This window comes from Pungitius pungitius, chromosome 13 (assembly GCF_949316345.1).
Source record: "Pungitius pungitius chromosome 13, fPunPun2.1, whole genome shotgun sequence".
Taxonomy (NCBI): Eukaryota; Metazoa; Chordata; class Actinopteri; order Perciformes; family Gasterosteidae; genus Pungitius; species Pungitius pungitius.
In genome coordinates, this window is record NC_084912.1 from 620,001 (window position 1) to 645,000 (window position 25,000).

Sequence of the window (25,000 nt, forward strand, 5' to 3'; positions counted from 1 at the left end):
ATCTCTAGATACATGTTAATGATTGCATAGATCTCTAGATACATGTTAATAAATGTATAGATCTCTAGATACATGCTAATGAATGCATAGATCTCTAGATACATGCTGATGAATGCATAGATCTCTAGAAACATGTTAATGACTGCATAGATCTCTAGATACATGTTAATGAATGCATAGATCTCTAGATACATGTTAATGAATGCATAGATCTCTAGATACATGTTAATGAATGCATAGATCTCTAGATACATGTTAATGAATGTATAGATCTCTAGATACATGTTAATGACTGCATAGATCTCTAGATACATGTTAATAAATGTATAGATCTCTAGATACATGCTAATGAATGCATAGATCTCTAGATACATGTTAATGACTGCATAGATCTCTAGATACATGTTAATGACTGCATAGATCTCTAGATACATGTTAATGAATGCATAGATCTCTAGATACATGTTAATGAATGCATAGATCTCTAGATACATGTTAATGAATGCATAGATCTCTAGATACATGTTAATGACTGCATAGATCTCTAGATACATGTTAATGAATGCATAGATCTCTAGATACATGTTAATGAATGCATAGATCTCTAGATACATGCTAATGAATGCATAGATCTCTAGATACATGTTAATGACTGCATGGATCTCTAGATACATGTTAATGACTGCATAGATCTCTAGATACATGTTAATGACTGCATAGATCTCTAGATACATGTTAATGAATGCATAGATCTCTAGATACATGTTAATGAATGCATAGATCTCTAGATACATGTTAATGAATGCATAGATCTCTAGATACATGTTAATGAATGTATAGATCTCTAGATACATGTTAATGACTGCATAGATCTCTAGATACATGTTAATGAATGCATAGATCTCTAGATACATGTTAATGACTGCATAGATCTCTAGATACATGTTAATGACTGCATAGATCTCTAGATACATGTTAATGACTGCATGGATCTCTAGATACATGTTAATGATTGCATAGATCTCTAGATACATGTTAATAAATGTATAGATCTCTAGATACATGCTAATGAATGCATATATCTCTAGATACATGTTAATCAATGTATAGATCTCTAGATACATGTTGATGAATGCATAGATCTCTAGATACATGCTGATGAATGCATAGATCTCTAGATACATGTTAATGAATGCATAGATCTCTAGATACATGTTAATGAATGCATAGATCTCTAGATACATGTTAATGACTGCATAGATCTCTAGATACATGTTAATGACTGCATGGATCTCTAGATACATGTTAATGATTGCATAGATCTCTAGATACATGTTAATAAATGTATAGATCTCTAGATACATGCTAATGAATGCATAGATCTCTAGATACATGTTAATGAATGCATAGATCTCTAGATACATGTTAATGAATGCATAGATCTCTAGATACATGTTAATGACTGCATAGATCTCTAGATACATGTTAATGAATGCATAGATCTCTAGATACATGTTAATGAATGCATAGATCTCTAGATACATGCTAATGAATGCATAGATCTCTAGATACATGTTAATGACTGCATGGATCTCTAGATACATGTTAATGACTGCATAGATCTCTAGATACATGTTAATAAATGTATAGATCTCTAGATACATGCTAATGAATGCATAGATCTCTAGATACATGTTAATCAATGTATAGATCTCTAGATACATGTTGATGAATGCATAGATCTCTAGATACATGCTGATGAATGCATAGATCTCTAGAAACATGATAATGACTGCATAGATCTCTAGATACATGTTAATGAATGCATAGATCTCTAGATACATGTTAATGAATGCATAGATCTCTAGATACATGTTAATGAATGCATAGATCTCTAGATACATGTTAATGAATGTATAGATCTCTAGATACATGTTAATGACTGCATAGATCTCTAGATACATGTTAATAAATGTATAGATCTCTAGATACATGCTAATGAATGCATAGATCTCTAGATACATGTTAATGACTGCATAGATCTCTAGATACATGTTAATGACTGCATAGATCTCTAGATTCATGTTAATGAATGCATAGATCTCTAGATACATGTTAATGAATGCATAGATCTCTAGATACATGTTAATGACTGCATAGATCTCTAGATACATGTTAATGAATGCATAGATCTCTAGATACATGTTAATGAATGCATAGATCTCTAGATACATGTTAATGACTGCATAGATCTCTAGATACATGTTAATGACTGCATAGATCTCTCGATACATGTTAATGACTGCATGGATCTCTAGATACATGTTAATGACTGCATAGATCGATCTCTAGATACATGTTAATGAATGCATAGATCTCTCAATACATGTTAATGAATGCATAGATCTCTCAATACATGTTAATGAATGTATAGATCTCTAGATACATGTTATTGAATGTATAGATCTCTAGATACATGTATAGAAAGTAAAGAAAGGAAACAGAAGCCGTAACTCAACAAGTTTTAAGTTTAATTCCTTTTTAGAAAAACAAATCCAAACAAATTCTTCTGTCTAGTCATTCTTATTGTTAACTCTATTTTTGATTATTTCCAACCAGAGTTAAAAGCAGCAGAAGACTAGCACTTGCCCCCCCGACCCCCCAGAGCCAGACGACCAGTCAGGTGGAGTTGAATATTTAAGTGACAACGTTGGGTTTATTAAAACACGTTTTTAAAAACAAAAGCCCCCCCCCAACCACTAAATCAACAGACAGATTTGCTGGTGAAGAATATATCTTATCAATATTATTTACAAAATCTCTGTACAAATCAAAGACACTGTGTCCCAAAAAACAAAAACAACAAGGCTGGGTGGGTTCAACAGGACAAAGGTCAAAGGTCAGCCTGGTGACCAGTACAGTGTGTTTACAGTGGGACATGTGAAGGTAGTGTGAGAGACTCAATCAGCAGGACAACACACACATGAACATGTTACACACCAGTCAAATCAACTGATACTGCATAGCATTGTGGGTAATTTCACCACGCTTCGGTGGATGCTTTAAGCACACACACACACACACACGTTTAACTAATAGAAACACTTCTTCCTGTGGGTTTGAAGTGTGTATTAGTACAACGTCGGGTGTAAAAGTACTACGAGGTGAGACGCGTGGCTCGTTTTGAGATGAGTTCAAAGGGGAAACATGATGTGTGCGATTCAACAACAACAACAAAAGGTTCTGAGGACGTGTGTTGGTGCTTGGAGCTTCAACTGAATAAACACTCAGGAGAGCGAAGGGCACATTAAAGGCAACAGAAGAAGAGTAACAAGGCGCATTAGAAAGCAGAACTACGAGTACTTAAACACAACTTGCATATTGTGAGGATCAAAGGATCCACAGTAGTAAAAATACAATGATTCATCTTCATTATTCTGCATTAAAATCATTAAAACAGAGACTAAAATCCTAAAACTCAGAGGGGTTTCCCCCCCGCCATCACTCTTACAATCACGGCTGAGGGGGCAGACCACCGTCCACGGGGGGAGGTATCCACACGTGGCTCTATGCTAATGAGGAGCGTCCCCCCCGCCCCCCACAATGCGTTGCACTGCGCTCACACCCCGTGGACGAGCACCGCGCCACTGAAGCCAGCAGGTCAGGTGACGTGTGGCAATATGGTGTTTATGTTAAAGCAGGCAGACACACAAACAAAGGCTCCTCTGCTTCCTGTCTCATGTGTCCGTCATTTGGCGTCGGCGCACTCCTCCACAGGGCTGTGGCATTGTGGGAAATCTGCTGCCTCAGTGGTGTCCTATTGTTTTGATCAGAGTTCATCAGCTCCTCCACGACGTAATGCTACACAAAAAGCCCCCGTGGGTCTGAGGGATTACAGGAACCCATAAATTAAAGATTACACCGTTAGGGGGATTAGGAGATGAAGGTCAAAGGTCAGCGTTATTTACAAGAGTTAAATTACTACAATGGCTTTAGTCAAGTGTGTCCTTTCGTCGAAGTTGATGACATCACAGCGTTCGGGGCAGTGTTTCTCACTTCAGGGATCCTCGCTGGTCTTCAGCAGCTCCATCAGGGCCCCCACAGCTCCGAAATAACCCTACACACACACACACACACACACACACACACACACACACACACACACACACACACACACACACACACACACACACACACACACACACACACACACACACACACACACACACACACACACACACACACACACACGTTAGGGGCCGTCTCTCGGGAGGGGGTGGCGGCGGGGTAGGCAGCGGGGGGGGGGGGGGGGGGGGGGGGCTCACCTCGTGCTCCAGGAACAGTGCCCGGAGCTGGCCCTTGGACCAGAAGTCCATGGCGTAGGCCAGCAGCTTGGTGGACACGGTGTTGATGCGCAGGAAGTTCCCCACGAAGACCACGCGCTCGATTTTCTGTCCACAGACACGAGACACTTTAACATCTAAGAGCTTTACTCAATTAAACTTTAACCACAGTCCCTCAAGGGCCTCGTTTAGAGCCCCACACGTTGAGCTGAATATTTAAGAAGGATAATTAAGTCAAATACATTTTTAAAAATGTGATGAAAAAAGACCCAACGAAGGTTTTAGCAAGAAAAGCCCAGATTAATACGTCAGAGGCAGAAACTCCCCCAGGAGACGCTTTCATGTCTCATGGTCTCTGTCAACAAACAGAACGATCAATACGTTCAGACGCTATTGATCTTAACGAAGCCTTCGGCATCTTTATCAAACTCTTTAAGTCTCATAATGGATGTTGATGCAGCACCTCCCTCTCACCACAGGGGGGGGCTGGGGAGCGGCTGGACTGGTTTCCAGTACAGCTGATTGAACCCCCCCCCCCCTGTCTGCACACTAATCAACATTTACCATGTTAAAAAACAAAAATGATGCTCATGTGTGTCATTGATCCCATTGGTGTGTGTGTGTGTGTGTGTGTGTGTGTGCTGCCGCTCTGTGTGCAGTGATAGCCCTGTACAATGCTGCTTGATCACCAAGCCACAAGGCAACACTGTAAAGAAGCTCACCGCACACAGACACACACTCGCTCACACGTTTCACTGCACGATGCAGCACATCATTTATAGTTTGTGATGTGAAGACAGTTTGAGCCATTTATGCAGCTCTTGATCCCCTCTGTGTGTGTGTGTGTGTGTGTGTGTGTGTGTGTGTGTGTGTGTGTGTGTGTGTGTGTGTGTGTGTGTGTGTGTGTGTGTGTGTGTGTGTGTGTGTGTGTGTTTGTGTGTGTGTGTGCGTGTGCGCGTGTACCTCGTTGACGGCACACATGCGTGCGATGGATCCTATGTTGTTGGTGATGGTCACCAGTGTGGCTCTGGCCAGGTCTTCCTTGCTGATGCTGTCTCGCTTCTCTTTGCTCATCATGTGGCCAAAACTGGAAGAAACAGAAAAAACACAAGACGCTTCATCGTCACGGTAACCCTTAAAATAAACTAATAACTAAGGTCTCCAGACGACCTTCAAAACCACGATATGTCAGCTTCGTGTCAGTGTGCGTGCGTGCGTTTATAGTATTTTATCAGACAGTTATTCTGTAGGTTTGTAATAAAAATAAAAGCACCAAGAATCCAAAAGAAAACTACAAAGATGGCTGACACAACTATTAACATAAATAATACAGCGAAGCAGGCACTCCCAAACCAGAGTGAGAGGAGGAGGAGTCGACTTTAGATGTTTACAAACCACTTTAGTGATCTCATCAATATATGGATCAGTTCACCCAAAATGATAAAATTGTGCATAAGGAAACCAGATGTAATCCTCGGCTGAGGCGCACGCTCCTCGTTTGGTGAGTCGGTGGTTGGGTGCAGTTTGGCGGAGAGAAAATAGTCCCAGTTCTACTACACACAGAATACCTTCTGAACTCACCTGGAGGCCACGGCGGAGCCCTGCAGGCCGAAGCGCTCGTAGTCTCCCCCGTAGATGTCCTTCACCAGCTTGTCCACGTTGGTGGAGTCGCCCTTGCTGGCCATCTCCAACGCCTCCTCGAAGGTCTCGCAGCCCGTCAGCAGGCAGCAGAGGCCAAGAAACGTGCCGCCTCCCAGACTGAGGAGGAGGAGGAAGAGGAGGAGACGCGGTGTGAGGGAGGAACGATGGAAGGTAGAAGAGACGACACGGCAAGGGAGGGGAACAGAACCCCTTCTACTCCTGTCCTCGAATCTCTGATATAATCCTATCCTTGTTGAAGTCTAGTCCATCAGGAGATCAATATCTAATCTTAATCTAGTTCTACTGTTGAATAAGGACAAAGGTACAACAGGTGGAGCAAAGGTAAAGAACAGCTGATTCCTTCTTATCAGTGTGGAAAGCCTCCGACCACCTTCACCTTTCACCCGGATTCAACTGTGCAAAACAACTTCAAGTTCAAACTCATCGGTTTGGAGCTCAAGGCGGACTAGTCCGGATACTGGATTTGGGACCGATTCTAACGTTAGCTAGGCTCTTTTCTCCAATGCTAACGTTAGCTAGGCTCTTTTCTCCAATGCTAACGTTAGCTAGGCTCTTTTCTCCGATGCTAACGTTAGCTAGGCTCTTTTCTCCGATGCTAACGTTAGCTAGGCTCTTTTCTCCGATGCTAACGTTAGCTAGGCTCTTTTCTCCGATGCTAACGTTAGCTAGGCTCTTTTCTCCGATGTTAACGTTAGCTAGGCCCTTTTCTCCAATGCTAACGTTAGCTAGGCTCTTTTCTCCGATGCTAACGTTAGCTAGGCTCTTTTCTCTGATGCTAATATTAGCTATGCTCTTTTCTCTGATGCTAACGTTAGCTAGGCTTTTTTCTCCGATGCTAACGTTAGCTAGGCTATTTTCTCTGATGCTAACGTTAGCTAGGCTTTTTTCTCCGATGCTAACGTTAGCTAGGCTATTTTCTCTGATGCTAACGTTAGCTAGGCTTTTTTCTCCGATGCTAACGTTAGCTAGGCTATTTTCTCTGATGCTAACGTTAGCTTTTCTTGTTGCTCAGTAACTACAGTCTGATGCTGACTAATTGGATGGAAACATGTGTTATAACACATCCATCTGAAGCAGAGGTATGGTCTGGTTGATTGATTATAGTAGGTGAGTCGGTGCGGGCGCAGGTTCTACTTTCTCTTTTCTAGGTGTCTACCCTCCTCACCTGGTCCCGGTCACCCGCTTGTAGTCGCTCTCTGAGTACACGGCCAGGATGGAGACCCCGGAGCCGATGTTGACCAGCAGCATGGGGAAAGGGTTGTCCAGGGTGCAGGTCTTCTTCACGCAGCTCTCGGTGTCCGATGGGTTCTGAAAGTAGTAGCCCTCTGGGTGCCCGTTGAAGCTCACCCGGTCCACAAAGAGCAGGCCGCGGATAAGGCAGTCCAGCTCGTCCAGCTTCAGCAGCTCAAGGTCGGCCATCTGCAAGATTATTTGGTTTTATAGAGGCATAAATCTGTCTTAAAGCACTTCAGGACAGCCTTGGATCCGGCTGCAGTGCTGAGGCACAGCTCATTGATCCTGCAGCGCTGCAGAGAAGGGCAATGAACTCTGGGAAAGAGGGGTTGAGATCGACGTATATCAAACACACCTGCTTACAAAGAAGCATCCCTAGCTTTATGGTCCAATATAGACCTGTCAATCAGCATGTAGCCCCACCCTTAAGCATTCCCCGCTTTATGATCTCTTTAACCCTACATTGACCATAATTTACGCAATGAACATCATGCTGCATTGAAGAAGACTTGAAACTAGAGACTGAGACCATAAACTCATGTTTACTGAAGGGAATAAATCAAGAGAGAAGTAGAGTCATTTTCTCATAGACATCTACGGCCTCAGAGGAGTCGCCCCCTGCTGGTCATTACATAGAATGCAGCCTTTTCCCTTTTCAGACCTGGAGTGCGCTCCCTGGCCGCAATTAATAATGTTTTTTATTATTGATTCATATTTTCTTTTTTGACAAATAGAAAACTGAATGAAATGAAATGTATTGTTTGTCTGACCACCAGTCTCAAAGTCCTGATCACATCCTCCCTTTTGAGAAGCCGACACACTGACTTTAAAAGGGACTTATTGATTACATGCAGATTGTTTTGTGTTGCAGCTGCATTAGGAACAGCCAATCATGTTCTCACCGTCCTGAAGTCGTTCTCGAACTTGTATGCTCCGCCTCCGGTGGCGCAGAGCGTGGTGTGCAGGCTGGAGAAGTTCTTATCTCGGCCCATCTGGATGAAGCGCGGCATGGCCTGCGTGGGGAAGCGGATGAAGTGCAGGTTGCCCGTCCGGCCGCACATGGTCAGGTTCCTCAGCTCCAGGTGGACATCACGCACGCCTGTTTTACCTGAGGGGGAGGGGGCGGTTTCATGACACATTTTTTAAATTGTGGTCGGCATCCTGGGGGCTACTTTGCTGCAGTCACGTCAAGCACAAAAACACTTTCATCGATCTTATGCAACTCAGATAGTTACACAAAGTGCTCCTGTTGTGCAAGTGTGTGTGTGTGTGTGTGTGTGTGTGTGTGTGTGCAGACCTACCGTAGGCCACGTTTGAGGTGAGGTAGCGGCGGATGGACTTGAGGTTTTCCACTTCCTCCTGCTCTTCCTCTGCCGTTACATCGACCGGCTCAAAGTAAACCAACTTCACCAAGGTGCCACCGATGTCCATGCCGAACCAGGGGAAGGCTGAGGACAACAACAACAACAACAACGCATTGAACCTCTTCACTTCAAGGACGACAATGACCAACGAATGAACAAATTCTATGACACAGATGTTTTAATCAGTGTCATGAAAAGAGGTGAGAAGTGGGAAAGAAAGAGAAGAGAACGGAGATAATTCAGATAAGTGTCATTTTTAATCATTCACCGTCTCGGCCAAGTGGAAAAAAAGAAGTGACTGCAGTTCTCAAACACTCAGATGATTACAGCTCTCTGATATTTAACACAAAGAAATAAACAATGAAGAAGCTGAGGTGTTGAAGCAGCATGAAGACGGAGGGGGAAGGAGCAGGCTGGTCTGCAGTTACTGTAGAACATTGAGTTCAGCACAGTACAGAAAAAAAAGAGCCACGGTCGCCATGGAAACATGGAGATCCCCTCCTCCATCCCCTCCTCAGCCTCTTGTTTTTTTCAGCTCCTTGCATTCTCTCTCTCATCATCATCATCATCTCCCTCCTCTTCCCGTCATTCGCTGCTTCTCTCCTCTCTCTAATTCAGTTAAGGAAAGATTTACTGGAGAAGTGAAGCTACAGCCTATGATATAGATATAGATATATATATATATATATAAATGATTGGTACCGGTGAGCATTCACAGTCATCTGTGCATAGCCTTCCATTCTCATTTCCTTATTAATGGTAACCATGCATCACTAATCACCTTCCACCAACAATAAACCTGTGTCCGTGTTGGATTAAGTCAACACACCCGGACGTTGTTCCTCTCTCTGCACACGTCACTCAGGAGAATCTACTCTCTCAGCTACGGTGCTGCTTCCAGCAGCCAGCTGCACTGACCTGTGTCACAAACATCTGGCTGCTCTGGTTGAGCCACTCACATATTTGACATTGGTTGAGTCTCAATCCCATGGAGAGACCACACCTTGTGAAGCTGTTAAAGACAACACAGGTTAAAAACACCACAAACCAGTTAAACTGCAGAGGGGAGCCTCACATATTTCGGGCATCAGAATTTGTGACTTCACTTCACACAAAAACCTGCTAGTATATATAACTAGAAACACCTGAGGAAACACAGGAACGGCTTTTACGGCCTCTACACCTGTACTCACGTAGTGACCTAAGTACTATTATTATTATTGGAAAATACGTTTGAGATATAAAGTGTTGGTCTTTCCACAAAAGATGAGATTTCTCACGATCTCTCTGTCGTTTTATGTTCTCTTGCGATGGGATAAACCTTTTTTATGTAAGACACAATTGTGTCCCATGACTTGATTCATATTGAGGTCAGCTGCTGCCTTGAGGCTCCAGGAGGAAAGGTTGAGTATTCAAAAGCACTGAGGCAGAGCTGTGAGACATTGGAGAAGGAAATATGATCTTCTTCTGTGACATAATATAAAGCTAACGGTTAGAGGCAGGTTCCTCCACCACCTCGGACAAAAACACTCCCAACCGACTCCTCTGCTCCCATAGACGTCTATGAGGAAATGACTCTACTTCTGTGTAGTGACCAGCAGGGGGCGACTCCTCTGCTCCCATAGACGTCTATGAGGAAATGACTCTACTTCTGTGTAGTGACCAGCAGGGGGCGACTCTGCTCCCATAGACGTCTATGAGGAAATGACTCTACTTCTGTGTAGTGACCAGCAGGGGGCGACTCCTCTGCTCCCATAGACGTCTATGAGGAAATGACTACTTCTGTGTAGTGACCAGCAGGGGGCGACTCCTCTGCTCCCATAGACGTCTATGAGGAAATGACTCTACTTCTGTGTAGTGACCAGCAGGGGGCGACTCCTCTGCTCCCATAGACGTCTATGAGGAAATGACTCTACTTCTGTGTAGTGACCAGCAGGGGGCGACTCCTCTGCTCCCATAGACGTCTATGAGGAAATGACTCTACTTCTGTGTAGTGACCAGCAGGGGGCGACTCTGCTCCCATAGACGTCTATGAGGAAATGACTCTACTTCTGTGTAGTGACCAGCAGGGGGCGACTCCTCTGCTCCCATAGACGTCTATGAGGAAATGACTACTTCTGTGTAGTGACCAGCAGGGGGCGACTCCTCTGCTCCCATAGACGTCTATGAGGAAATGACTCTACTTCTGTGTGGTGACCAGCAGGGGGCGACTCCTTTGCTCCCATAGACGTCTATGAGGAAATGACTCTACTTCTGTGTAGTGACCAGCAGGGGGCGACTCCTCTGCTCCCATAGACGTCTATGAGGAAATGACTACTTCTGTGTAGTGACCAGCAGGGGGCGACTCCTCTGCTCCCATAGACGTCTATGAGGAAATGACTCTACTTCTGTGTAGTGACCAGCAGGGGGCGACTCCTCTGCTCCCATAGACGTCTATGAGGAAATGACTCTACTTCTCTCTTGATTTATTCCCTCAGTAAACATTGTAAACATGAGTTTATGGTCTCAGTCTCTAGTTTCAAGTCTTCTTCAATGCAGCATGATGTTCATTTCGTGAATGATGGTCCATGTAGAGTCAAACAGACCATGAAGCAGGAGATGCTTTAGGGCGGGGCCTAACACTGATTGACAGGTCTCTACCAGATTGGGACTCGGTGGTGGTCAGCAGCCTGAGGGCCACTTTTAAAGTGAGTGTCACTGCAGGTGAACAGTCTGAGGCTTAATTCATCTCTCTGGGTTCATAGAGCCGTGTTTCTGCTGAGAGACAAGAACTACGCCAGCTGCTGGTTTGTGTGATTAGAGCACACAGTCGATGGCGTATCTACTGATCAGGACAGTTCCATACTGAACACCACTCACAGTACGAAAGATATCACCAGCTCCACTGCTGTGTTCTCCAATTAAAAGGACCATTTCTTTGTCTTATGTCATGAATAAACTGAACTGGGGTTACAGCTATTGTGTTAACTACTAGTTATTTTCCATAAATCATTTGCTCTATAAAGTCAGAAAAATAACCTTAAGATGTCAATTTGGCCTTTAGGAATTTATAACAGACATCGCTTCTAATGTTTTAGAAATATGACCGCTCCATGACTAGCATTTGTTTTGGTTAAACAAACAGTACTTTGAGTAGTACTAGTTTCAGATAGGAGCCCCCCCCCCGGGTGAAACTTGTTCACACCCCGTTCTCGATGGTAGAACATTGACTCAACCTGTTTTAATGAGAGTTATTGTGTTACTAAATGAGAACACTTGGGTTGTTAAAGCTGGGTGAACGTTGCCCTGAATTAAAGGTTCTGCCCTTTTAAATTATTACATCATCACCAAATGATGGGGTTCACAATCCTTCGTACTATGACCCATCAATCACACTTTCCCCTCCAGCCTTGAGCCCGAACCAATCCCTGCTGCCAGAGATTACAGGACCAGAATGTCCTCCCAGGCTAATGTTGCACGGTGTACCGGTACTAGAAAGGTACCACGGACCCTCACTTCCTAGTAGCTCGCTGCACGCATTGACTGGGTGGGCGGGGCTTCCAGCTCACATGCAACAGGCAGCTGTCACTCACAGAGAGTCATCTCAGGGAGACATGTCCTCATGTGCAGGAGCTGTTGACCACCATCAGCGTGTTGATCATGAGGTCAGAAATCACACAAGATTGTACCTAATAATACACACTAGATGCAATTTGCATTGTCGTTTTTCAATGAAGGGGAGAAATTGCCCTTTAATCATGTGTCCATCTTTAATGTACTTAACCCACATGGCTTTAGGTTTTTTTTCCACCTCAAACACACATCTGTAAAATGATGTAATTCATACTTAAGGAAATAACTATGTAGTCATATAGATACGGACAATAGGTCTACATAGCTGTGGATAATCAATGTTTTTTACCATGTTGTTTTCATTAATATCTTGCTGTGGGTTAATATTAATATAAATGCCATTTGTTAAGTGTTCAAAAAGCTGGGCAGGAACAGGCTGGTAAAAAGGGAACCTTACAGATGTTTTATTTATTACTATTATAGATAAATATTGCAGTATCGTATCGGGTATCGTAATATTTTGGCAGATATAGTATCAAAGTTATAATTTTGGTATCGTGGCAACCGTAGCCCAGGCATCTGTAACTCAAGTCCAAGCGAAAAGAGAAAATCCCATTCAGAAAAAGGACCAAACATGGCAGCCATCAGAATATTCTGATTTCTTACCCACCTCGTCCTAAAACAGTGTTTCTTGTGTCCCGCCGACACTCTGTCAAACCGGGGGGGGGGGGGGGGGGGAATTGTACAAGTGCACAAACACAAATAGAAATGATGAACGATATGAAATCACATTATTGCATCATTTATCAGCTCACATTTGCACAGGCACAGCGCCGTGTAGCAGGGCGCTACGGAGCTACACACCCTGACTGATGATATTAAACGGTCAACAACACACCTGTGATGCAATATGCAGGAGAGGAGCTAGTTAACGTTAGCATCACAGAGCGGAGGTTGCATTGGGATGTCTTGTGTTAAGCTTTGTGTACTCTGATGTCAGCAAGAAGGAAATGGTGTTGAATTAAGCTTTAAATAAATGTGGTACATTAGTCCACCTTTTTATCAGGCTGGCTGGCCTCTGGCCAACAATAAGTCAGCCATATGTCAAAGTTTACTCCTCAGTCATGTCCCACGAGGACACACCAGCTGGCTGCCCTTCATGAGAACGACTCGGCGTGGTAGAAGAGAACATCAGGGATTCCTTCACTTAGCGTACAGAAGAAATATCTCATCTGACACAAAAACTAACAACACACTGAAAGGAGTTCTTGTTTGTTCTGACTGTGATTTGCTTTTATCTGGTATTGGACTTTTAAACAATAAACCTCTGATAGCAAAATGACTCCACGATAAAGGTTTGACGGGTTGCCATGGCAACAGGCTCTTGGCCTCTTTCATACAACAACTAAATTGGGGGATCAAACATTTAAATATTTGCTGAAACGAATGAGAGACGTTGGTACGTGGAACTTGTTTTAGAGAGAACAATGTTAGATTGGGCGACTAAACGAGTGTGAACATTTATTTACACAGAGAAAAGAACCAGAGACACCTGAATGGAGTCCTGATCCCTCAATGAAGGAAACGAGAACATAAAGGGTTCGGTTGGTGGTTTTCAAACCACAGCGCTCACCTGTCTTACACAGGTACAACCTGTCCGACCCAAAAAGTAGTGCTGGTTTAAAAGTCACTAGGAGCCAAGTTTTATAAGGATGTGGCCTGAAGAGGAGACTCTTTAGAAACACAACAATAAACACAACAACATTTCCTTAAGGAGCATATGTGGGGCCTTTATTGTCTTAATCACAATGATTGACAGCGTGGCCACTACGAGATCACGTGGCAACACAATAAAAGAAGAGCCAGCTCAGAATGTGAAGAACGCTGATATGCAGAAACATATTGAATTAGGTTTAGATGAGAGCGATGCAGACGAGACAATCGCAAACATTTAGCACAACTTTCACCGCCCACGACAAACACCACAAACCCCGAGGCTCTGACCTGGAGTTACCCCCAGATGCCCTGCACAACTCAAACATTTAGGAGCCTACTCGCGGCCCCGCTGGGGACTTACATGAGCAACGCTCTCGTTAAGCAGCCGGACTGAAACTTTGACATGTGAAGATAAGGATAAATAAAATAATAGTTAGAGCAATTGTTTAACGTCACCGTATAGAAATATAAAGTACAGACTCTTAAACTAGTCTCTCTGTGTATCAATGGAATGAATCAAAACCAACTCACACTTACCAGGTTTCTTTTCACTTACAAGCTTCATAGTGAGGCACAATGTCAACTTGCAGGTGCGCAGAGATATAAACTAATCACAGGTAAGCTTTTTGGAGGAAGGTTTGGAGTGGCCCCGGTCAGTCTGGGTTACCTAAGCAGACTCACACCCTGAAGAAACCGACTCTTTTCCAGTTTCCACGGATGATCTCCTCTAACCATCATCGAAACGCTCGGTAAATAAAAAGGGGGCGGGCCCAGTGCCCTGAAGACAGGAGTCGGCTGCTGATTGGCCGAGGCAAGCCAAGCCCACTTATCAGGAGCTTTCTCCCCACCGGGGGAACCGACCAATCGCAGCGCGCCGAAAGCAGCCTGAGGGTCCATGACAACAAAAGGGGGTCTCCCTGACGACAGCGGATCAGCAGCGGACACCCGCGGCTTGATCTCATCACTGAGGGGCCTACATTGTCTGACGGGTGAATAACGACGCGATAACACCGGGCTCTAATAGAGAGCCAGTGGGTGTTAACCTGCCATCATCACAATCGAGAATGACCGGTTGTGCACGGTTGACGCCGCGCCCCCCTGTCCCCATACACGCGCGCGCGCACACACACACACACACACACGAGTGAACACCGGGTTCGATCACTCACGGGGTCGGCTGCGCCTCACAGACTCCGTCCTCCTCCGCAGCCGGCACCTCTTGGCCGGGGAGCCGTTACACTCGGCGTCCTCCCCGCCGCGGTGCAGGTGATGCGCTTCCTCCGGTGCCGCGGTGCTCGATCCGCCGCCACAGCAGCTGCCATTCCCGTGAAAGCCCCTCTGGCTCGGCCCGTTGTTGACGTGAAAGGGTGCCGACGCTCCTTTCTTGTCCACCATTGACTCGGCTGTATCCATGGCAGCGGCTAGCTTAGCTTAGCATCTGCAGTAGGCGGAAACCTTCGCGATGACAGACCGCCGGTCGCTGAGCTAAGCTAACGTTAGCTCCGCCGTTTCCGAGCGGTGACCCCGCTCAACGTTACACCGAGCCGGCCCGCGGTCCCGCCCCGGTAGGCTATCACAGCTTGGGGCTTCAGCGAGGGACGAAGTCAGGGACGAGCGGCCGCTACAACACTGCGTTCCCTTCGAGGTCACTGGCGGTCATTTCCCCACATTGAGATCAGGCAGGCGGAGCGGCGGCAGCCCGTGCGTCTTAAGAGCGGGCACGAGTGCGCGTGCTCGTGTGTGTGGACTGCGACGTCACGCCAGCGGCCCGAACCCGTTTACCTCGTCGGACCGGTGCTTATGTTAATGACGACAGAGGGAATATTACAGCGTTGTGCTGCAGCTTTTCAACCTTTTATTCTAAATACATTCATGTACAAAAATACGGACTTTTAATAAATCGCAGTCATTCCTCTCACGCAAATGAACTGTTGTAACCCCTCAAGTGAGAATAATATGAAATATAACCGGTGCTCTCGTTGCATAACCGGAGAAACTCAGTCACACGCTGAGGCGAATGAAGAGAGACACGTGACATTCAAGAGGTACAAAGGTACAACGAGTAAGGGAAATAAAAGAGTTCCAATGCCAGTGCAAACATTATAGTGAAATATGTCTGATTAAATAGGCAAACTTTTATGCAAGAACAAGGTTGTTACATACACAATATATATATAAAACACACTTTTCTTTTGTGCAGTTCTAGATAAAATAATCTATTATTATTCCATTTAAAATGCTATGTTTGATTTTGTTGATACTGTTATTTTACCATTCAAAGCTTTTAGGCTTTTGTTATTGAAGCCCCTCTAATAATTCCTTTCTTTATTTTTGGATAATGTGATGTTATTATACATCATATGTGTTAGACGATCATAATCTATATGTGATCTTGAGTTCTCTATTATATTGTGTAATATTAATATCATACAAGTGGGGGACTCCTCCTGTTCTCAGATCCACGTCCTGGTCCCCCCCCCCCCCTCCGGCTCTACCAGGGGAGCTCGGTCCCGTCCCAGTTGTAGGCCTTGCCGGTGCGCTCCATGCTCAGAGAGTCCACCAGGCCCATCAGGTGGCTCACGGAGAGCTCGGCGCCAAACAGCTTGTCCTTCGGCACGTTCCTGTGGTACGGCCGCGAGAGGTCGGTGTCGACTGTTCCTGGGTGCAAGGCCACACACACCACCTGGGGGGGCACATGGTCACTGTTATTGGTGCTTTTTCAGAGCCAATCACAGATGAGACGTCCTGCTGCACCAATAGATCCAGACTGCATTCAGAAAACAAGTAGTCTATAAGGTGTTTGTGAGCAAAACATGAATTCAAATCGATATCCTTATATAATTACTTCTCACATCTGCATCTGTTTATTGTGATTAAATCCCAGCAGCATCTATTCATGTTGTGTTCATTCAGCTGTAATACCTATGTAGATACAGTGAACACACCTCACAATGACGTCATGATGATGTCATGACGTTTAGTTTCTCTGGAGACGTTATTTCTTGCATGGTTGATGGCGGTTTCCATGGAGATGAATAAGTGTTTATATGCTGCTGGTCTCAGAAGGAGTTAGAAGACACTAAAGGTCTCCGCTGCTATCTCGTGGCCTTCTGATGGAGAACCTGTCGAGGCAAACCCACCTTGGGTCGACCGCGGCCCAACTCGATGGACAGGTTCCTGGTTGCCATGTTGAGGGCTGCTTTAGACATCCTGTAGCTGTACCACCCGCCCAGACCTGAGAGGGGGGGACACACCAGAGGAGCACTCATGAAGGACCACATGCTTCATAGGTCACCACAGAGGGGGGGCCCGGAGGGGGGGGGGGGTGTAGCAGCTACCGTTGTCTCCGATGGACCCCACTTTGGCCGTGATGTTGACGAGGATGCCGCTGTGCTGCTGCGCTTTCTCTGGGGGCTGCTGACCGAAGCCACCGCCACCCTTCTGGAGGAGGGGGGCAAAATACTTGGCCACAATCAGGGGACCCACCGCGTTGGTTGTCAAGGTGGAAATGACGCCCTGAAAATGGGAGAGGGAGGGAGGAGGGAAATGAATGGATGAACCGGAGGACAGGATTAGGGGGTTTAGGTGGCTGGAAGAGCCACTGGGGGTCATGACCTCCGTCCTGCTTCAACCCAGAGATGAAGGCACCAGACTAAATGCAAACATCTGGCAATTTAAGATAGACTTCCATTAAATGAATGCAGAGCTGCTCTCAGTCCTGAAGGGACAGAAATGTGTCCTTCAGCGTGATGCTCTCTGCTGTGTTCTTTGTGAAAGTTGAACCAAGCAGACCTTCAAATGAATAAGGCGCTGTACATTTCATTGATGCCAGATTTAAATTCAGATCCAAACTATTATAAAAGCATATTCATCATGACTCACAAAGTTATTGCGTATTTAATAATAAACTGAGCACAATTCTTAAACGAGGTTTGGAAGGATCTGCTCCAAGGACCTGTTGCGAAAGAGCATCGTCATGACGTCACGCCTCACCTGAGCAGACACGTCCCTCAGGCTGGTCTCTCCCTTCCCGGAGGGGTGAAGCATGGCCGAGGAGTTGACGACCAGATCCAGCCGACCGAAGCTCTCTCTGACCCGGTCCGCCGCTCCGCGCACCTCCTCCTCCCGGCTCACGTCCAGCCGCAGGACCGTGATTCTTCCCGGGTGTCGCTCGGCCAGAGCCCGCAGCTCGGCCGCATCGTCCGGGTTGCGACACGTCGCGATGACGGCGGCGGCGCTTCTGTTTGTTAAGATGTGTTTGCAGAACTGGAGCCCCAGTCCCCTGCTGGCCCCTTGGACGAGTGCTATGGGGGCCGCCATGACAGGTAGTGACGTCACACCAACTGGCGGCTGAACGAAAGGAGCGTGTGCGGCCTTCAGGTATCAGGTATAACGTCGTAAATGGGATTTTCACGGGAAGATGTGGCAAGGAGCATCACCAATAAATTATTTTTAGAAGTAAAGTGAGTTAGTTATTGTACTGTTTATGAATGTCGCGTGGAGAATGTGTTTTTTTACATTTTAAGTTGATTTCTTTAAAAAGCAAAGCTAGCATTTAACGAGGGGAGCCTGAAGGCAACACGTTTCACAACATGCACAACACGCCCTCTGCAGGTCGTTACCGAGAGCGTTTACACAACTCTGCGCGTGCGTGACATTTTACAATGCTGTGCACTGGCCAGATGCGGAGCCGTGGAGAAGTTATTATAGACTCATTTCTAGATTATTTTAAAGGTTAACTCAGCTGCATCATCGTGTTTATGTTTATTAATTAAATAAATATGTGTTTGTGTTCTCTGTGTCAAACCACACAACCTCTGTGATATTCTGACTTTTGACATCTTATATTTTCAAGGAGAATTTAAACACATTTATTTCTAACATGATTAAGTTATCAAACGTATGGATCAAATATTTTTATTGTACGAGGTGGGGGGAAATTCAAATACATTGTTTGGTTTCTAAATGATTAACAATTATTTTTATCATTCATTAAATGCAAGTACTCTTGCAAAATAGCCAAAAACATTTGTGCCTTATTTTTTGCTTTATGTTATTTTTTGTTCTTTTCTGTTTTTAACTACGAGGGAGATAGAAATAATATACTATTTTATAATTAATTCTATTAAAATGTTTTTTTTTCATTTTCTAAGATAGAATTTATATTGTATTATGTAATTAGCCCTATTTGCCCTAACATACAAGATCTATACAATCTTGGAAACATTGATCTTGTATGTTGCCCTTAGTAAAGTAAAAATGTATTTAGAAACAACAAGGAGGTTGTATTGTGTTGTCGGAGTTTCTGAAGAAGTTGTGCAGCAGCAGCTATTATTATTATTATTATTTTTATTACGTTATTCAGTCATTTGAACAGGGCTGTAAGTTATTTAATTTTTCCATCCCTCAGACTTTCTAACACGTCGGTTCATCTTCCGGCCCAGCAGGCGGCGCTGACAATCGATATATGGCGCTAACGCATTAGCAACCGTAGATACATCCGGGTTACGTTAAATGAATGAAAATTTAAGTTAAATTATACATTTATATATAAATACCATTTTAAATAACACTCATTTTCAGCAGAGGTTTTTTGGTATCTATCTACAATCATTACATAGTGAGTGTAAAAAAGAGCATAAGAGAGTAAGATGTATTAAATCTACGGTCAAACCGGTTGCCTAGCGACCAGCGGAAGTGTGTTGTCTGCTAGCAGCTAGCGAGGCGGTTTCTTATGACCCGTAAAACAGCGTTTAAATGCCGCTAAAAAGACGAGGACCGCTGCAGCTGGTCCAGAGAGAAGTGGACGAACTCAAGAAGCAGGTTGGTAACAGATCGGCGCTTTTCCTCTTGTGTTTAACGCTAAAAGCCCGCTACAGGAACGCCTTGTGCTAGCTTAAATGTCCGCAAACTACTGAAGATAAACACCTAAACACAGGATCAAGTTTAGTATAAGAGCAGATTTGTGAATAGAGACTTATTAAGTTATGTTGCCATAACAAAATAATATCGCACAGATCGGACCTTTGTGGTTGAAGGGATCCATTTAACATCTAATTAAACTGTTACATGTGCAGAAGAAGTGAATGAGTTGTGCACATTGATAAATATTTAAAGACACCATGAATAAAAGTATTCTGAAGACTCTTCACATTGTTGTTCAGAGCTTAAAGACCAGAGCGTAATACAAAATAATGAAGAAATGTAATAAATAAAGCTATAGTTATAGTATTGCTGTGGTGGCTCCATGCAGCTCGACAGTCTGCTGGAGGACGTGCGGCGTCGGGCCGGAACCACCGACCAGGCCTTTCAGAGGTAAACAGCCAACACTCAAACTAATGCAGGGACTTTTATTATTATTTGATTTTAATGGTCTTCACTGAAGCTTTGAGGTCTGGTTTTCATCCTAACTGTCAAAAAGATGTCAAGAAGTGCAGCTGTCAGCAGAGAAGACACAAAGGACCCTGATGAAGCTGACTAAGGTTAGTTTAGTAACACATCAATGAATTAATATCAGCTTCAATTATAGCTGATGTAATTTAAATGATTTATGGTCCAAATCACATTTCTGAGGCAGCATGTGGCTCAATCTGATGTTCACTATTAGTGATCTATTTAGGGACTATATGACCACAGGATTGTACGTTATTAATGAAATAATAAATAACGTACCGTTCTGAAAGAAAGTTGGCTGTCACTGACTGACCAATGTGCGTTGTCATGGTGATCTGTCGCTGGGCTTCTCGAGGCGGACGAGCCGGCTCCGGTGGGGAACTACGAGCAGAGGAAGCAGGCGGAGGAGACCCGGCTGGAGGACATCCTGAAGCGCGTAAACGGCCTCTCTCTGGAGCTCTCACCACCGGGACCCAGCTCTGCTGCAGGGTCAGTGACCTCTGTGACCTCAGGAAGGAATGTACAAATATCACCAGAAAACCACAGGTCGAACGGCTCCTTTTAAGCGATGATGGAACGAGACACAAAGTCACATCTAGTTCATTTGAGCTTTGAAGCTCTGTGTTTCTGAGGTTTAAGAAAAATAAGAAGAATGTGACCATTTTGTGGTTCACAGCGATGAATCAAAGGAAGATGACGAAGACGAGGACGAAGATGAGGACGAGGTTGAGGACAAAGACAGTAGCGACGATGATGATGAAGCTGCGAAGCCTCCCTCTCCTCCGGAGCTCCTCCTCTACACCGCCCTCAGCGACTTCACGGGAGAACAGGAAGGAGACCTGTCGGTTCAGGTGAAGCACTTCCTGTTTCATCATTAGAAGAGGCGTGTGCGTGAGTAACACACATGTCCCATGACGTGTCACATGATGTCCCATGACGTGTCTCCCTGCTGTCCTCAGAGAGGGGGGGTGCTGAGGATCATCACAAAGACAGCAGACGGGTGGTGGCTAGCTCAGGACGCTAACGGCAACAGAGGAGTCGTCCCCAAAACGTACCTGAAGGTGAGCGAGCTTCAGCTCTTGAACGCAGATGAAGAAGATTCACACGTTCATCTCTTTGTGTTGGTTAGTTCACAAAGGAAAAGCAAAAGGTGTCTGTGTGGAGAGGGAGAAGTCTGACACGTGCCTGCTTTTCAGATCGGCTCCGGGGTCGATGATGAGGAGGAGGAGGATGAGGAGGAGGAGGATGAGGAGGAGGACAACGATGACGACGAGGAAGAAGAAGAAGAAGATCTGAGCGCTGATGGGGAGGAACAGAGGTTGGTTTGAAGTGAAAAGCTTTGGGGAGATGTAGTGGTGAGGGGGACCGTGTAGACATCACCTGACCTCAGTGTCAGGTGATAATAAAACCCTCCATGTCTGACACGCAAATCATCGAAATTCTTTTGTTGCTTAAAAGTTCTCCACATTCCAACTGGAGCACCGTGAGAAGAGCTTTGACTGAGGTAAATATCTTCTACTGGATTTACCACCAGCAAATATGGTTTGTGTATGCGATACATTGTGTGTGTGTGTGTGTGTGTGTGTGTGTGTGTGTGTGTGTGTGCGTGTGCGCGCGGGGGGACAGATTGATGCAACAGATGTGCTCTCTGCCATGGGGGCCATACCCTCTGGATTCAGACCGTCGTTTCTCACCAAGCTGCTAGTGGAGGAAGGTCATTACTCACACACACACACACACTCACACACACACACACACACACACACACACACACACACACACACTCACACACTCACACACTATCAGCATCAGTAACTAATCAATCATTAAAAGCTTTGTTGTGTTCCTCTCAAGGTGTAACACACAGAGGGAGTCACTACGTTCAGCCCAAGCTCAGCCAATCACAGCTCTCCTTTAGCGACCTCTTCCTGGATCCGGACACCGGCAGGGTGAGACGGCATCTCCGGCCCTACGTTGGCACCCGGCGTTACCATGGCGACCATCAGTTCACAGATGATTACGATCCCTGCGTGTCACAGTAGAGCTCGGTTTGGGGCACAGAATGTTTGTAGGAGTTGGTGTAGTCATGGTGACGTCACTCGTAAGTTTGTGAATGTTTTGAAGCCTCGAGTTCTGCCTGTTGGCTGTCGCCATGATGTTAATTTAACAGCCAGTGAACAGGAAATGACCTCATCTGAGTCGCCCCCTGCTGGTCACTACACAGAATGGCGCTTTGACTTCCCTTTAAAGACAGACGTGGTCATACATCAACATGTTAATAAGACACATGTTGTCTCAGGTGTGGACAGGCCCTGTGTGTGTGTGTGTGTGTGTGTGTCTCCAGTCATCAGCACTCGTCCTCTCTGTGTCCCGTAGGTTCGAGCTCGGCAGGTGAGGACATGTGTCTGTTTCAGTCTGGAGGGCTGCACCAGGATTCCTTCTCCCGGGGTCGGAGTTCACGTCCTCAGCAGACACGTCCGCCTCTGCGCCTTCGACGGGTCTCAGGTGGAGTGTCTCTGTTGACGTCACTTCCTGTGTCCACTTATACAGAATCTGCAGCGTGGATGTATAATATTGGTTAAGCTATTATTGTCATTTCCTCTCATCGTTTCCTCATCTTCTGTTTCCTCATCTCCTGTTTCCTCATCTTCTGTTTCCTCATCTCCTGTTTCCTCATCTTCTGTTTCCTCATCCGTCATGTTTCCCTTTTTTTTGAACAAAATCCTTTTTTAACTTTTTTGAACCAACATTATTTTACTTTTTCAATGACATTTTCCACCAAATAAAATAAATAAAAAATATAAAAAAATATTTACCACACATTTTTTTTACCAAATACTACTTCTAATAAAAATAATCTCCAACATCTCACCATTGATTCCTTAATGTTAAAGGTTTCATGAAGCCAGTAACTTATATATAATATATTCTGTTTCCTCTCTGATGGAACTGCTGTGTCTGCATTGTGGTAACTTCTTAATAATGAGAGATGCGTTTCAGTGGATGATTCTTCTCCTGGACTCATAAACATTATTCATTCATGACTACATCTTGAAAAGCCCAGTTGATGCTGTCTAACGACGGCTTCTCTCTTTCTTTCAGGTGTTGAGTAACATCCACACAGTGAGGGCGACCTACAACCCCAAGAACCCCAAGACCTGGAGCTTCTCTCCACGAGTACGTGTACAGCAAGTGAATCACAAATAGTAGAAGAAGAAACTAAACTTCATGCTTTGACTCTTCTCTTCTGCTCCAGACGACGGGCCTCCTGCCGGCTCTCCTGGACGGAGACTGTTTCCTGCGCTGCAACTCCCCGTCACCTGACCTCGGCCTCCTCTTTGAACTGGGAGTCACCTTCATACGCAATGTGAGGACACACACACACACACACACACACACACACACACACACAACAACCTCTGGCTCTTCAAAGTAAAGTCAAAGCTTCACGTTTTTGACGTCTATGAGGAAATGACTCTACTTCTGTGTAGTGACCAGCAGGGGGCGACTCCTCTGCTCCCATAGACGTCTATGAGGAAATGACTCTACTTCTGTGTAGTGACCAGCAGGGGGCGACTCCTTTGCTCCCATAGACGTCTATGAGGAAATGACTCTACTTCTGTGTAGTGACCAGCAGGGGGCGACTCCTCTGCTCCCATAGACGTCTATGAGGAAATGACTCTACTTCTGTGTAGTGACCAGCAGGGGGCGACTCTTTTGCTCCCATAGACGTCTATGAGGAAATGACTCTACTTCTGTGTAGTGACCAGCAGGGGGCGACTCCTCTGCTCCCATAGACGTCTATGAGGAAATGACTCTACTTCTGTGTAGTGACCAGCAGGGGGCGACTGCTCCCATAGACGTCTATGAGGAAATGACTCTACTTCTGTATAGTGACCAGCAGGGGGCGACTCCTCTGCTCCCATAGACGTCTATGAGGAAATGACTCTACTTCTGTGTAGTGACCAGCAGGGGGCGACTCCTCTGCTCCCATAGACGTCTATGAGGAAATGACTCTACTTCTGTGTAGTGACCAGCAGGGGGCGACTCCTCTGCTCCCATAGACGTCTATGAGGAAATGACTCTACTTCTCTCTTGATTTATTCCCTCAGTAAACATTGTAAACATGAGTTTATGGTCTCAGTCTCTAGTTTTAAGTCTTCTTCAATGCAGCATGATGTTCATTTAGTGAATGAAGGTCCATTTAGAATCAAACAGACCATAAGAGATGCTTTAGGGCGGGGATACACGCTGATTGACAGGTCTCTACCATATAGGGTCACTTCCTGTTTAATAGTTGCAAACTGGAGGCTTCAAAACGTGGGTGAACCCACAAGTGATGTTACCATGACGACGTCCACTTCTAACTCACCTTCTCTGGGTTCAGTCCACAGGAGAGAGAGGAGACCTGAGCTGTGGCTGGTCTTTCCTCAAGCTGAGCGACGACACTGGGAACCCTCTCCCCCACAGGTACACACCCAGCAACACACACATATACACACACACCTGTTGTGATGTGTAGTAACGTGTACAACAATGTGTGTAGGACCTTTGAGCTGATGGTGAATGGAGGCACTCCCTTTGAGAAGGATGTGAAGATGGAGGCCTCGGCCCCCAGAGGACGTAAGAAGACCACCAGGTTCCTCCATGGTGTCATGGTGCAGAGCTGATGTCTTTGTTGTTAAGTAACCAATTAGCTCTCTTCTCCTGTGTCCTCTTCTCTCCCATCTCTGCACT

At 45.2% G+C, this 25,000-nt stretch overlaps 3 protein-coding genes across 5 annotated transcripts in view; 1 reads left to right on the forward strand and 2 right to left on the reverse strand.

Annotated features, from left to right (window-relative positions):
• Positions 1–2,514: 2,514 nt before the first annotated feature.
• LOC119213960 (pantothenate kinase 1) lies at positions 2,515–15,528 on the reverse strand. 3 transcript variants are annotated; one of them, XM_037465259.2, is made up of 8 exons: positions 15,040–15,528; positions 8,540–8,686; positions 8,141–8,346; positions 7,171–7,424; positions 5,925–6,101; positions 5,307–5,430; positions 4,326–4,451; positions 2,515–4,117 (listed from the first exon to the last, which is right to left on the reverse strand). In XM_037465259.2, the coding sequence occupies exons 1-8, from the start codon at positions 15,281–15,283 to the stop codon at positions 4,058–4,060; spliced, it is 1,338 nt and encodes a 445-aa protein (XP_037321156.1). In that variant the 5' UTR covers positions 15,284–15,528; the 3' UTR covers positions 2,515–4,057. The 3 variants fall into 3 exon arrangements, with proteins under 3 accessions (XP_037321156.1, XP_037321158.1, XP_037321157.1); XM_037465261.2 differs by lacking the exon at positions 15,040–15,528 and adding an exon at positions 14,427–14,612; XM_037465260.2 differs by lacking the exon at positions 15,040–15,528 and adding an exon at positions 14,408–14,611.
• A 163-nt stretch (positions 15,529–15,691) lies between these two features.
• Positions 15,692–18,233, reverse strand: zgc:65997 (uncharacterized protein LOC794398 homolog). The gene is made up of 4 exons (XM_037465262.2): positions 17,864–18,233; positions 17,209–17,386; positions 17,011–17,105; positions 15,692–16,553 (listed from the first exon to the last, which is right to left on the reverse strand). Exons 1-4 carry the CDS (start codon positions 18,188–18,190, stop codon positions 16,362–16,364), a joined length of 792 nt encoding a protein of 263 aa, XP_037321159.2. The 5' UTR covers positions 18,191–18,233; the 3' UTR covers positions 15,692–16,361.
• Positions 18,234–19,412: 1,179 nt separating this feature from the next.
• The window catches only part of nphp1 (nephronophthisis 1), a 7,068-nt gene continuing 1,480 nt past the window's right edge, over positions 19,413–25,000 (forward strand). Inside the window, exons 1-15 of the mRNA XM_037465257.2 lie at positions 19,413–19,693; positions 20,124–20,185; positions 20,292–20,352; positions 20,619–20,752; positions 20,940–21,114; positions 21,223–21,324; positions 21,460–21,581; positions 21,722–21,767; positions 21,890–21,977; positions 22,118–22,212; positions 22,640–22,768; positions 23,366–23,440; positions 23,520–23,630; positions 24,651–24,733; positions 24,810–24,886. Of these exons, the coding sequence (XP_037321154.2) occupies positions 19,628–19,693; positions 20,124–20,185; positions 20,292–20,352; positions 20,619–20,752; positions 20,940–21,114; positions 21,223–21,324; positions 21,460–21,581; positions 21,722–21,767; positions 21,890–21,977; positions 22,118–22,212; positions 22,640–22,768; positions 23,366–23,440; positions 23,520–23,630; positions 24,651–24,733; positions 24,810–24,886 (1,426 nt within the window). The 5' untranslated portion in view covers positions 19,413–19,627. The remainder of the gene's footprint in view (positions 19,694–20,123; positions 20,186–20,291; positions 20,353–20,618; positions 20,753–20,939; positions 21,115–21,222; positions 21,325–21,459; positions 21,582–21,721; positions 21,768–21,889; positions 21,978–22,117; positions 22,213–22,639; positions 22,769–23,365; positions 23,441–23,519; positions 23,631–24,650; positions 24,734–24,809; positions 24,887–25,000) is intronic.

Coding starts and splice junctions, on each gene's coding strand:
- zgc:65997 (XM_037465262.2), bottom strand. CDS start 18,190: ATGGCGGCCCCCATAGCACTCGTCCAAGGGGCCAGCAGGGGACTGGGG. Junction 17,387..17,863: donor TGAGGGACGTGTCTGCTCAG/GTGAGGCGTGAC, acceptor TCCCATTTTCAG/GGCGTCATTTCCACCTTGAC. Junction 16,554..17,010: donor TGGGCCGCGGTCGACCCAAG/GTGGGTTTGCCT, acceptor GTGCCCCCCCAG/GTGGTGTGTGTGGCCTTGCA.
- LOC119213960 (XM_037465259.2), bottom strand. CDS start 15,283: ATGGATACAGCCGAGTCAATGGTGGACAAGAAAGGAGCGTCGGCACCC. Junction 8,687..15,039: donor TGTGAGGCGCAGCCGACCCC/GTGAGTGATCGA, acceptor TGTTGTCCTCAG/CCTTCCCCTGGTTCGGCATG. Junction 4,452..5,306: donor GCATGTGTGCCGTCAACGAG/GTACACGCGCAC, acceptor GTCTGTGGACAG/AAAATCGAGCGCGTGGTCTT.